Raw genomic sequence first — 12,196 nt, forward strand, 5'->3', positions numbered from 1 at the left:
TATTTTTTGTACAGCTTCTATCATTTGGCTGAGGATGATGTGTTTTGTAACTCACAGCAACTTGATGCTGGAGATGTAATATTTCCACCTTTAGGGGGCCCTTCAGCTGTTAACCCCTTACAGGAACGATAGCGAGTCAGAATAATTTTAAATAAAAATATTTCTGGTTTATTTAAAATCACAAAAATTTCAAACAGTCATACTTGCAGTTTTACAGCATTCAAACAACATTAACTTTCTTACCATAGCTGACTTTAGTTTCCACCACAGTTTCTTTAGGGCCTATCCCAGATCTCAGAGAGGGTTAACTCTTACCGTTCTGGACTCCTCCTCTGCTTGGTTCGGGAATCCGGTGCACCTTGGCACCCCTTTACCACTCCCACAAGCCTTCCCGTCTCAGTAATCCGGTGCTCGACCAGCACCCCTTTACTATTCCGACCGGAATCACCAATAGTCCTTCTTCTCGCCACCAGGCCTTCTTGTGTCTTCCCTATATTCTGGGTCCCTGACTTGTGGGATGTCCACGGAAAACTCATTTCCACTACACTCCTAGGTGGGGCAAGAAACTACCAGTGCTAACTTCCCTATCTCAGACACCTAGGGGCAAATTCACTAAAGGACGAAGTGCCTAACACTAGCGTTAATTCACTAGCGTAGCGCATTTTAGTTAATTCGCCGATTCACTAACGGACGCTGGCGTAGATTCGCTAGTGTTACTTCACACCCTTACGCCTGGCGAATTTGAGCAACGGAAGTAACTATGCAAATTCACTGACGCGCAAATTTTTCTGAACGCTACCTTTTACGCCAGACTTCCTTCGCCACCTCAGACCAGGCGAAGTGCAATAGAGTAGATAGGGATTGCTTAAAAAAAAGTTAAACATTTTTCTAAGTCCCAAAACACCCTGGCGTTTTTTTCTTTTTTTATGGGTGATAGGCTGAAAAAGATCGAAAAAATTTTTGGGGCTCCCCTCCTTCCCCCCTACATTTCCTAACTCATGGCACCTTAACTATACAGTAGGGCATGTGTAGGGCAAAATAAACATTTTATTTGCTGTTTTGAAGGTTTCCCAGGCTTGTGTAGTGATGCTACATATTCCTCCATTGTAACTTCAATTTGGCGCCGTATGCAAATTAGCGTAACTTCGCTTTGCTTGGCGAATTAATGCTAGCGCAACTTCGCAACCTTACGCTTCCCCTGAGCGTAACTTCGGATTTTAGTGAATTTGCGTAGCGCTGGCGAAAATACGTCTGGCGAAGTGCGACGAATCGGACTCTGGCGCAACTACAAATTTTAGTGAATTTGCCCCCTACTGCCTGCTAACTACAAACTGCTATGCTAGGTTCTACCTTTCTTTCCTTCCTGCTGTAGATCTTCTTCAGGACAGAGCTTCTTTCTCTGACAGCATCCTCCCATTAAAGACATAAACTCTAGGGTGTGGCCTCCTTTTATACCCTCTAGCACTCTGGGCTCCCTCTGCTGGTGGGGGAATAAATTACACCTTTTTACCTTTGAGCACCACCTGGTGGCCAATTACCCAAATAATGCTCTCAACAATTTTAACACACACTCACACACATTATTCAATCAACTTTCAACCACAAATCAATTACAACATTTGGTTCACCCTCTTACAAATTCAGTGATGTAACTGGATGTTCCTGGGCCCCACAGCAAATCCGAATTAGGGCCCCGGAATATTGGTGAATTGTACTAAACTCAACAAGATGTCTCATTAATTAGGGCCATGCTGGTCCCACTACTCTCCTGTCCCCCCTCCTCTGCAGTTACACCCCTGATTTATTTACACTTACTCCTCACCTGCCTCCTGCATTGACTGACTCATGTAATGAAGTCTCACAGCTTCAACCAACCATCTAACAATAACCATTCCACACACTTCTAATAGTTTATTGCTTTTATTATAAACATCTATTTGGTTTTACACATGTTTCATAAAAATAGATATAAAAATATATGTATAAATATATAAAACCTTTTGTATAAAAATAGATATATAAATGAAAAAGCTGTATAAAAACATAAATATTCTTCTGGCTTCTAGGAGTTTTGCTCATTTTCCGTCAGTACATCGTTGGCATCAGTTTCAGGAGTTTTCAGGGAACTCATCAAATCCTCTGAAGGCCTTTTGTGCAGTTGGGGATATTTGGGACATAGAGTCATGGGGGGTTACAATCCCCCCCTCACTGTCCTCTTCTCTAGTATCATCCGGGCTAGGGATGAATGGGGCTCGCACTTGCTTGGCCATAAGAGCTTCCCACATTATTGGCTATAAATACAAACAAAAACGTGTTACATTAAATATTGAATAAGTTGTGCCTATATAGCAATATGAACTCCATCATTAGATTCATAGAACACAGCAGAGGAATATAAAGTGTCTGCCTTGCAGTTATGTCTGGAGATATCTGCATCCCAGTGTTGGACTAGGGGGGTTCAGACCCACAGGGGCTGCCATATCAGGGCATGTACATCCCCCCTGACCTCCCTCTGCCGATTCCAGGACCCCCCTCACCAGCCCTCCTCCATCCGCCTCTCCCCTGCCCCCGACCAGCACGTACCTGCTTTTTTCTATTGGTCGGGCGGGGGGGGAGAGATGAGGGAGCATAAAGTTTCAGGCAGGGGGAGCCGATCTGGGCCGGCAGTGCCCACCGGGTTTTTACCTGTGTCCCACCAGCCCAGTCCGACCCTGCTGCCCCCCATTCCTCAGTACAACTGCCCTGCAACAGGTATAAAATAGAACTTACATCAAAGTAGCTACAATTCATCACTTCTTCTCCATCGTTTCTAAGTGATCCGAGCCGGCTTATACAGTCTTTGTCTAAGAGCTAAACAAACACAAATAAAAATTACACACAGGCCCAAAGCTGAATGAAAGTGGAAACTACAACAAGTTTATTCTATTGTTTTATTCTACATTTCTATTGGCTATAGTGTAGGCCTGTAGATACGGCACTTACCAGTTTTATCACCATACTGGTTTCATTATCCAGATTGGCTGGAAGTTCGGGTTCTTCATAGAAGACATTTTCCCGCAATTCTCTCAAATTATTTCCGGTAAAAGGCACCTGCAAAAATAGAAAGATATCAAGTCAGGAACTCGGGTATTCTGAGAAAAGAACGACGGTATTACTCCAGGGCAGGAGTTGTTATTAGTGAAATTCTAATGGCAATTTGACTGGGAAATTGAAAGAGATTTTATGGAATATTTCACTGGAACACAACATTGGACTGGGGGACCCAGAAACCACTGGTCCTGTTGCTTCAGGAACCCAATAAAAAAACCTCTGGGCCCCCAGTCAAAAAGTATTCTGTGCCCCCTCCAGCCACAAACCCCCTCGGGACCCCCGTGCCCACTGTTTCCTTCACCCGGCAGAGCCAATATTTCAAGCAGGGAGCGGGTCTGGGCGGGTGATGGAGCAGAGTGAGATCTTTACAATTTGAGTCTCTTCAATAGAATAAAGTAAATAGACAGCATTGTAGAACCTAATGGGATTATTAGTGACGGCTTTATACTCACGTAGCCAACGGCCATTTTATAGATGATTATGCCTAAAGCCCACCAGTCCACGCTTCTCCTGTAGTTTCTTTCTGCAAACATTTCTGGAGCCCAGTAACACTCCGTTCCACATGGGTAGGTCATTTCATCTCTGTAGCCAATACCTTAAGTACAAGGAAAACTGGGTTAGTTCCTAATCAATGAATGGGACTAATCTACTAACAGCTATAAAGGTGCATGTGATACATAGAGGCCAATGGAGAAGATCAATTATAGTCAATTAAAATGACCAAAGATATAATTTATATGAGAATTTAATTGTCTATTATATATGTTACAGTTATGGGACCTGTTATTCAGAATGCTTGGGACCTGGGGTTTCTTGGATAATGGATCATTCTGTAACTTGTATCATTCTGTAATTTGGATCTTCATACCTTAGGTCTACTAGAAAATCATATAAAAATTAAATAAACCCAATAGACTGGTTTTGCTTCCAATAAGGATTAATTATATCTTAATTGGTACAAGCTACTGTTTTATTATTACACAGAAAAGGGAAATCAAGAATTTGGATTATTTGGAAAAAATGGAGTCTACGGGAGATGGCCTTTCTGGATAATGGGTTTTCAGGATAATGGATCACATACATGTAGAAAATACCAGGATATCTTACCTGCTTTGCACAACCCAAAATCTGCAATTTTGGCATATCCATCACTGTCTAGGACAATATTTGCAGGCTTTAAATCTCTGGAGGGAAAGAAATAACATGATCAGCAAAGTCTTTGGTTTCTGAACAGAGAACTAGAGAATGACCCCCCATCCTTACTATATAGGCCATATCTAATATTGACCTAGAATTCAGAACCCTCCTTTCCGCACCTGTAAGAGGCCACTTTATTCTGCCTCATAATAAAAATATAAAAAAATATAACCCCTGAAAATTAAATTCCCTTTTTAATTCTCTTACCGGTGGACAATGCGATATTCATGTAAAAACTTAATCCCAAGGACGATGCAGGCGGCATAGAATCTGCAAGACAAAACACATATTTCAGTTGCAATTACAAATGTGGAAGATGTATCTATAAGAAGAAAGTGCAGTACTACAAGCCCATGTGAATGTACCAAAGTGACCCAATGATACTTACAAAGTGTCGCTTGGGGGCAGTGCTCCGTTCTTCAACCGGGATTCCAAATTTCCTCCAGCAGCAAACTCCATGGCTATGTATACATGGTGTTCTCTCTGGAAGGAGCAGAATAAGCTCACCAGGAAAGGGTTCCTTCTAATCCTCACCAGCCTTAATATGTCCCTTTCCAGGTAAAGTCTGAAACATAAACCAACCAACAAGTCAGGAGAAAGGAAATGAGTTTCCTTCTAGAACTATTTAATAGCTGATCAGTGTTCTCCAAAAAAAGCAAATAACTAAAAAAACTATAAAAATGAAGCAATAAAGACCAATTGAAAAGTTACTTAGAATTGGCCATTCAATAACATACTAAAAGTTAACTTAAAGGTGAAGCCCCCTTTAATGTGACAGTTGCCCAATGATATTAGTTTGGAGGAAAAAAATGACAAAATTAATTCCTCAACTGTTTTTATGTTAAATAGACAAGTTGCATTGACACTCGTGCAAATATCGCCAGTAATTATAATGCTCACAGGAGTTGTGTGTATGTGGAGCTTACAGGAACGTATAACGTGTATATAAGACTAGTGTAAAGGATATTAAAGATCATGGAGATGCTTCACTAATATACCAACCTGTTAATCATATGACTTTGCAAAATATTTTTCTTTTCCATCTTTTTGATGGCGACCGTTTTTCCAGACTTTTTATGTACTGCCTTAAAGACCTGAAAAAAAAGAGCAAGTTCATGAAATTTCGATAAATATGCAAATAAATAGCCTAATCTTCATTAGGGATGAGCTACTCACTTGTCCAAAGCTTCCACTGCCAAGCCACTCGCAGAACTGGAAATCCTCAATTGGAATAGAGGGAATAGCAGGGGTCGGAGAATCACTGAAAAGAAGAATAGAATGTTGGTCTTTGTAGGATTGAGGATTGGGGCTTCCAATAAAAGGATTAAAGCTAAAGAAAGAACTGGGCAGGTAACATTATAACTTACATTGAGTCTGGTGATAATTTTTCTGAACATTCACTGTCCGATCTCTCCCCAATCTGAGAGGGACGAGCACAAATCACAGAATTGGGTGGAGCCTGAGCAAGCTAAAGAACAAGAAGATTCTCTATTATTTCACATCCTTTATGGGAAAAAGGTCAATTCTTCCGAGAAGTAATACAGTTATTAAGTTCTAGAAACATTATTATCTCATAATTATGACTATTAGGAATGCACCGAATCCAGGATTCAGTTTGGGATTCGGCCAAGATTCTGCCTTTTTCAGCAGATTTGGACAAATCCAAGTGCCTGACCGAACTGAATCTGAATCCAAAAAATCATGTGACTTGTCGTCACACAAACAAGGACTTCAACATTTTTTTAACCTTGCGTCGAGGTTCTCTTTCCTCCTTTTTTCCATAATTTTCATTCAGATTTGGTTCGGTATTCGGCCAAATCTTTCACAAAGGATTTGGCCGAATCCTAAACTAGTTGCTTCAGTGCATCCCTAATCATATTATGTAACAGCAGTTAATGAATTCAGAATTATATCAATTAAAAACAAGATGTCATCAATATGTCAATATTAGGTACTTACGATTTCAAGTTTCTCAATATTATCCTTCTCTGAGTTTTCTGGCTCTCTGTTTGGAGAAACAGAGCCACCGACCAGACTGTTTGCTGGTATGTGATATTCTGCAAAAATGAAATAAAATATTGTAATTACTTTGCTTTGGGTTGTACAGAGTATGGGTTTATTATTGGTATAGGTACCTGTCACCCCTGGGTTAACTCAAGTTGGATTGAATTAGAACATTGATTTACTTTATCTTGTTTTCTATGTGTGACAAATTTAGCATCTAATAAAAGTATGTGACTATAAATATTATGGGAACAGTGAGGAATCCAACATGGAGGACATACTGATACTTGTGTCATGTAGCTGCTCACTATAAGAGAAACAGACATAAATACTGTACCTGGTCTGCTCAGCTTAACTGATCTTCTACTTGAGTCCTGTAAAGATAAAAATCACAATATTTTAGGCACAACAGCGTCTCTCATATTATATGTCTATATATGAGTTTGCATTGTCTGATGGTTACACATTTCTGTTGTACATAAGAGAAAATATACTGAACACTTGCTGACCAATAGAACACGCTGTACTTACATCCGATTCCTGTGGCAGATACTCAGACACACTTTTTATACTAATATCCAAGTATTCTGATAGAGAAACAGAGGTATTTCCACTCGTTTCTTCTGACTCTTGTGATGGATATTCAGTCTGTAATTCATTATCACTCTCCTGTCTTATATGAGACTCCTCTGGCAGAAATTCCGTCTCTAGTGATAATGAACTTTCACTGCCTGGGGAAGGCGCAAGGAAATGTTTCGCAGATAATAATGGTTTGGGCTCATCTGAGAAAGGACAAAAATAAAATAAGAGACATGTAAATTAGTATATGTATTTATATACTGTAACAGAGATTGGTTATTTATTGTGCAGGAACTAAGCACAAACCAATGACCCATCATATACTATACCTGAAGGTTTCTTGGCTTCTTGTACCATTATTAGTATAACCCCAGGACTTGGCTCAATATCAGTAGGGTTATCTACTTTGCTGGTGATGCCCTGTAAAGATAAATATTGAAAGATCAGATGATATGCAACAATACAGACCATCAAGTGCTAAAGTGAATATCGGAAAGGCGAATTGCACATAACAAGAATTACTCTAGAGCTGCTCTAGAGGTGCTAAACTGGCAAGCAAGGGAAACATCTACCTGTCCTGCACGGGTCCATTTGGGTAAACCATTGCCCAACTCAGACCCACTAACCTGCAATCTGACCTGTACCCCACACCCCGCTATACCCCCAAACCAGACCCGTTACCCAACCTGCACCAGCAAGGGTTTACTCACACCCAACATGGGGACTTGCACAATCAGAATTGACATCACTGTGGACAAGGAGTGACGTCACTACAAAGGCAAATCAACCAGGTAAAGAAAGAAAAATAGCTAGATCAGCGAGGATGGGAGGGCTAGACCAGCAGCTGAACCAGATACACAAACAGGGTACCTGCAGACCACAAGCTTGGTTGATGAACCGCAAACCTTCTACCAAAAAATTGGAGTATTTTGCAGGCGTTCTGCAGGTACCACCAGATACCCGACCCATTGCAGGTCTCTACTACCTGCCATAATTAGCTGACAAAGCTGTTTCCCAAAGAAATTGAAATTGCTGTTCCCCAAGAACCAAGTAGGTGGATGTACCAGTCATTCATTCTAAGTAAAATACCAGTAGAATGAGTTAAAAAATTCCCTTCTTCATTCTTTAAATGTTAAACACTTCAGCGATTCTATGTCTTGTCTGTTTGAGACCCAAATGAATAAGATCTATGAATGATCTTGGTTTCATGTTTGGAAAAACTTTTCTATTGTATCAATAAAAAAATTAATGAAAGGCACTTACAGCAGTAGATTTCACAACAACCCTAATCACTGCAGCTGAAGGGCACTCAGAATCGTCAGTCATAGTCTCTGAACTGTTATCAGCTTCACTTTCAGATGTGCTTGACACTTCTTCTATCTCTATGACCTCGGTGTGGTCAGATTCCTCTTCAGTGTCCTCAGCAATCTCGTTGAGAATCTCCATGGGTTCTACCTTAGCTTTCTCCATAATTTCTTTTACTTCCACTTGTTTTTTAGCCTCTTCTTCTTCTTCACTTCGTGCTTCTGGAAATCTCAACTGTGGCACTTGGAAAAGACTCACAGGAGTAGGCACGTTGTAGATCATTGGTTCCTGAATTTAAAATAGATATATATATATATTTTATTTTATCTGAAATATAATTTAATTAAAATATATACATAGAGTCATAAAGATGTAATGCCAACTTACGGTATTGTCCAAGATCAAAGGATGAATCTGTAAATAAAAGTAAAATAATGTCAGTAAGAAATCTCTATTAATACTGGTTGTTTATATAAGAAATAAACCTCTAATAAGGATACTGAACTAGATCCCAAGAACTATTTGCTTTAATAAAAATGTGTAACATTCGCCTCACCTTGTTCTTACGTTGAAAGAAGTTCCGTATAGTTTGACACGTTGATCGAATTCTTCGTAACATTTTTTATAGTTTCTGCAGGATAAACAGATTCAGATTTGATTATCTCATATTTTCATTAGAAGAATGTAAACAAGACTATAATTATATGTATAAATATATATCTCATAAACTGCTAATTGTAAGGTAATACCTCTATGTAAAAGTTTAGAAAATTAAAGGAACGTTTCATAGACATAATATATATATAATATATCTTAATTTCACCCTATTAAATATGACCGATGACCAGTAAATTATTATTAAATGCAGAAAATATCAAAACAATTACTTCTTTTAACTTATCGAAGGCCTGTTTATCTAATTTCGAAATTGTGAAATTTTAACTACATTTTTGTAACGCAAATAAACTTGTAATTTTACAAAACAAGGAAGTTTGCTTATTTATTAAAATTATGAATATTAAAATCTCAATTGAATTAAACCATTAATAAAAACTCTCAAAACTTTTACAAAATCACTAAAAGTTTTACTGGGAGAACTCCCACTGATGCCAAAGCTTAACATTCTTGTTTTTGGGTGTTTTTTAGCTTAATACATTTCAAATATTTGAGTTTTTGAAACCATAATTTGAATTCATGCATATTATTACCTAACAATTCAAATTGCAGTGCAAATTATAATTTGAACATTGATAAATCAGCCTCTTGGCCAAGTTCTTACAATTTGAAGTTAAAAACCCCCCATAAAAAAGTCAGTTGGTATCAGCACTAACAACAGCGATTCTAACTGTTCAGCAGCTAAACACCAACCAATATATATTTATAAATAGATTATATATTTATATAGAGAGAGAGAGATAGAGAGAGCCAAGTACTTACAAAGTCGATAAAATTGATGAAATTGATGAAATTGAAAATAAAAAGTACGTTGATATCAGCACTAACAGTAGCGATGCTCACTGATTAGCAGCTAAACACCAACTGATCAACAATGGCTTGTTACTTATGATATGTCTCTTGGGGCATTATGACATCATAATGATATCACATGATCCACCTGACACTCTTGGGGCATTATGACATCATAATGGTATCACATGACCCACCTGACATGAACATCCCATAAACACACACCTGTAGGATGCAGACTGTATTCCCTACATATTATCCCATGAGATGGAAACTACTGAATATGTAAACTACTGAATATAAAAATCTCAATTGAATTAAATCATTAATAAAAACTCAGCGGGTCAACAAACTCTCAAAACTTTTACAAAACCACTAAAAGTTTTACTGGGAGATTAGTACCTAACAATTCAAATTGCAGTGCAAATTATAATTTGAACATTGATAAATCAGCCCCTTGGCCAAGTACTTACAATTTAAAGTTGAAAAAACTCTAAAAACAAAAGTCAGTTGGTATCAGCACTAACAACAGCAATTCTAACTGTTCAGCAGCTAAACACCAACCAATATATATTTATAAATAGATTATATATATATAGAGAGAGAGAGATAGAGAGAGAGAGCCAAGTACTTACAAAGTCGATAAAATTGATGAAATTGATGAAATTGAAAATAAAAAGTAAGTTGATATCAGCACTAACAGTAGCGATGCTCACTGATTAGCAGCTAAACACCAACTGATCAACAATGGCTTGTTACTTATGATATGTCTCTTGGGGCATTATGACATCATAATGATATCACATGATCCACCTGACATCAACATCCCATAAACACACACCTGTAGGATGCAGACTGTATTCCCTACATATTATCCCATGAGATGGAAACTATTAATTAATAACATGAATACTGTATAATATATATTTATATATATAGATAGAGAGAGAGCCAAGTACTTACAAAGTTGATGAAATTGAAAATAAGAAAAGTCAGTTGGTATCAGCACTAACAGCAGCTAAACACCAACTGATCAACAACAGCCTGGGGGCATTATGACATCACAATGTACAACTGGCTTAAACATCATGTGACCAACTTGTAAGCTGAATATCAAATTACATGGGACTACATTTCTATTAGAGGTTGAGAAACACAAAAAAAAAAGGAAAGAGTTTTTTTTTTTTGTTCAAACAAAAACAGTTGAACAGATCATGTTATTTGGGGTGCTTGAGACAGGGAGAGGATAGAAAACAACCTTAAAGCTGATTCATTCAATAGAAACCATTAATCACATCATAACATTTGTTTCAATGTCCTTTAGTTATTTTTTCATATAATAGAATAAGTTTTATACTCAATAGGCAACAATTATACAGATAAGTCACATTGGGCTCAATAATCACTGGCAGGGGAGGATACAAAGTCCAAACAACAGCTGCCAGACACCCTGATAGGATTGCTAGTGGCAGTGCCCCTGGTGCTGAATGCAGTAAAGTCAATCACTTATTTGCTGTGCAAAACAATGGATTCAGCTCAGATGATGGGGCCTATCTGGCTACAAAGACTCTGCAATCGCATACCATGCAGCCCAGACTATTGGCCTCAGGGGCGTAACTACAGAGGAAGCAGACCCTGCGGCTGCAGGGGGGCCCAGGACGTATAGGGGGCCCCACGAGGCCCAAATAATGAGCAATTTTAACAAATATTTGTAAAACAGGACAATCTCTGAATATGTTGGGGGCCTCTAAAATTATTCTGCTGTTGGGCCCAGTAACATCTAGTTACGCCACCGATTGGCCTACTCTTTCCCTCTAACAAGATGCCCATCTCTGTACCTACTCACTGCCAGAATGCTCCTCCCCTTCCTGCTCCACTTTTTTACATAAACAAGCTGCTAGTTTGTAGCCACAGGGGCAGCCATTCAAGCTGGAAAAAGGAGAAAAGGCACATAATACACAGCAGATAACGGATAAGCTTTGTAGTATACAATGGGATTCTGTAGAACTTATCCGTTATCTACTGTGTATCCTGTGCTTGAATGGCTGCCCCCATGGCTACACAGCAGCTTGTTTATATAAACTATAGTAGTACTTATCTGTTATCTACTGTGTATCCTGTGCTTGAATGGCTGCCCCCATGGCTACACAGCAGCTTGTTTATATAAACTATAGTAGTACTTATCTGTTATCTACTGTGTATCCTGTGCTTGAATGGCTGCCCCCATGGCTACACAGCAGCTTGTTTATATAAACTATAGTAGTACTTATCTGTTATCTACTGTGTATCCTGTGCTTGAATGGCTGCCCCCATGGCTACACAGCAGCTTGTTCATATAAACTATAGTAGTACTTATCTGTTATCTACTGTGTATCCTGTGCTTGAATGGCTGCCCCCATGGCTACACAGCAGCTTGTGTATATAAACTATAGTAGTACTTATCTGTTATCTACTGTGTATCCTGTGCTTGAATGGCTGCCCCCATGGCTACACAGCAGCTTGTTTATATAAACTATAGTAGTACTTATCTGTTATCTACTGTGTATCCTGTGCT

General features: G+C 38.7%; 1 protein-coding gene across 1 annotated transcript; it reads right to left on the reverse strand.

The window, feature by feature from the left end:
• Window positions 1-1,591: 1,591 nt before the first annotated feature.
• On the reverse strand, window positions 1,592-5,808 carry LOC121394521 (serine/threonine-protein kinase N2-like). The gene is made up of 9 exons (XM_041565720.1): window positions 5,655-5,808; window positions 5,464-5,548; window positions 5,290-5,381; window positions 4,676-4,852; window positions 4,495-4,557; window positions 4,198-4,274; window positions 2,983-3,685; window positions 2,770-2,850; window positions 1,592-2,291 (listed from the first exon to the last, which is right to left on the reverse strand). Exons 3-7 carry the CDS (start codon window positions 5,328-5,330, stop codon window positions 3,456-3,458), a joined length of 588 nt encoding a protein of 195 aa, XP_041421654.1. The 5' UTR covers window positions 5,331-5,381; window positions 5,464-5,548; window positions 5,655-5,808; the 3' UTR covers window positions 1,592-2,291; window positions 2,770-2,850; window positions 2,983-3,455.
• Between the last annotated feature and the right edge of the window lie 6,388 nt (window positions 5,809-12,196).

This window comes from Xenopus laevis, chromosome 6L (genome assembly GCF_017654675.1).
Source record: "Xenopus laevis strain J_2021 chromosome 6L, Xenopus_laevis_v10.1, whole genome shotgun sequence".
NCBI classification, from domain to species: domain Eukaryota; kingdom Metazoa; phylum Chordata; class Amphibia; order Anura; family Pipidae; genus Xenopus; species Xenopus laevis.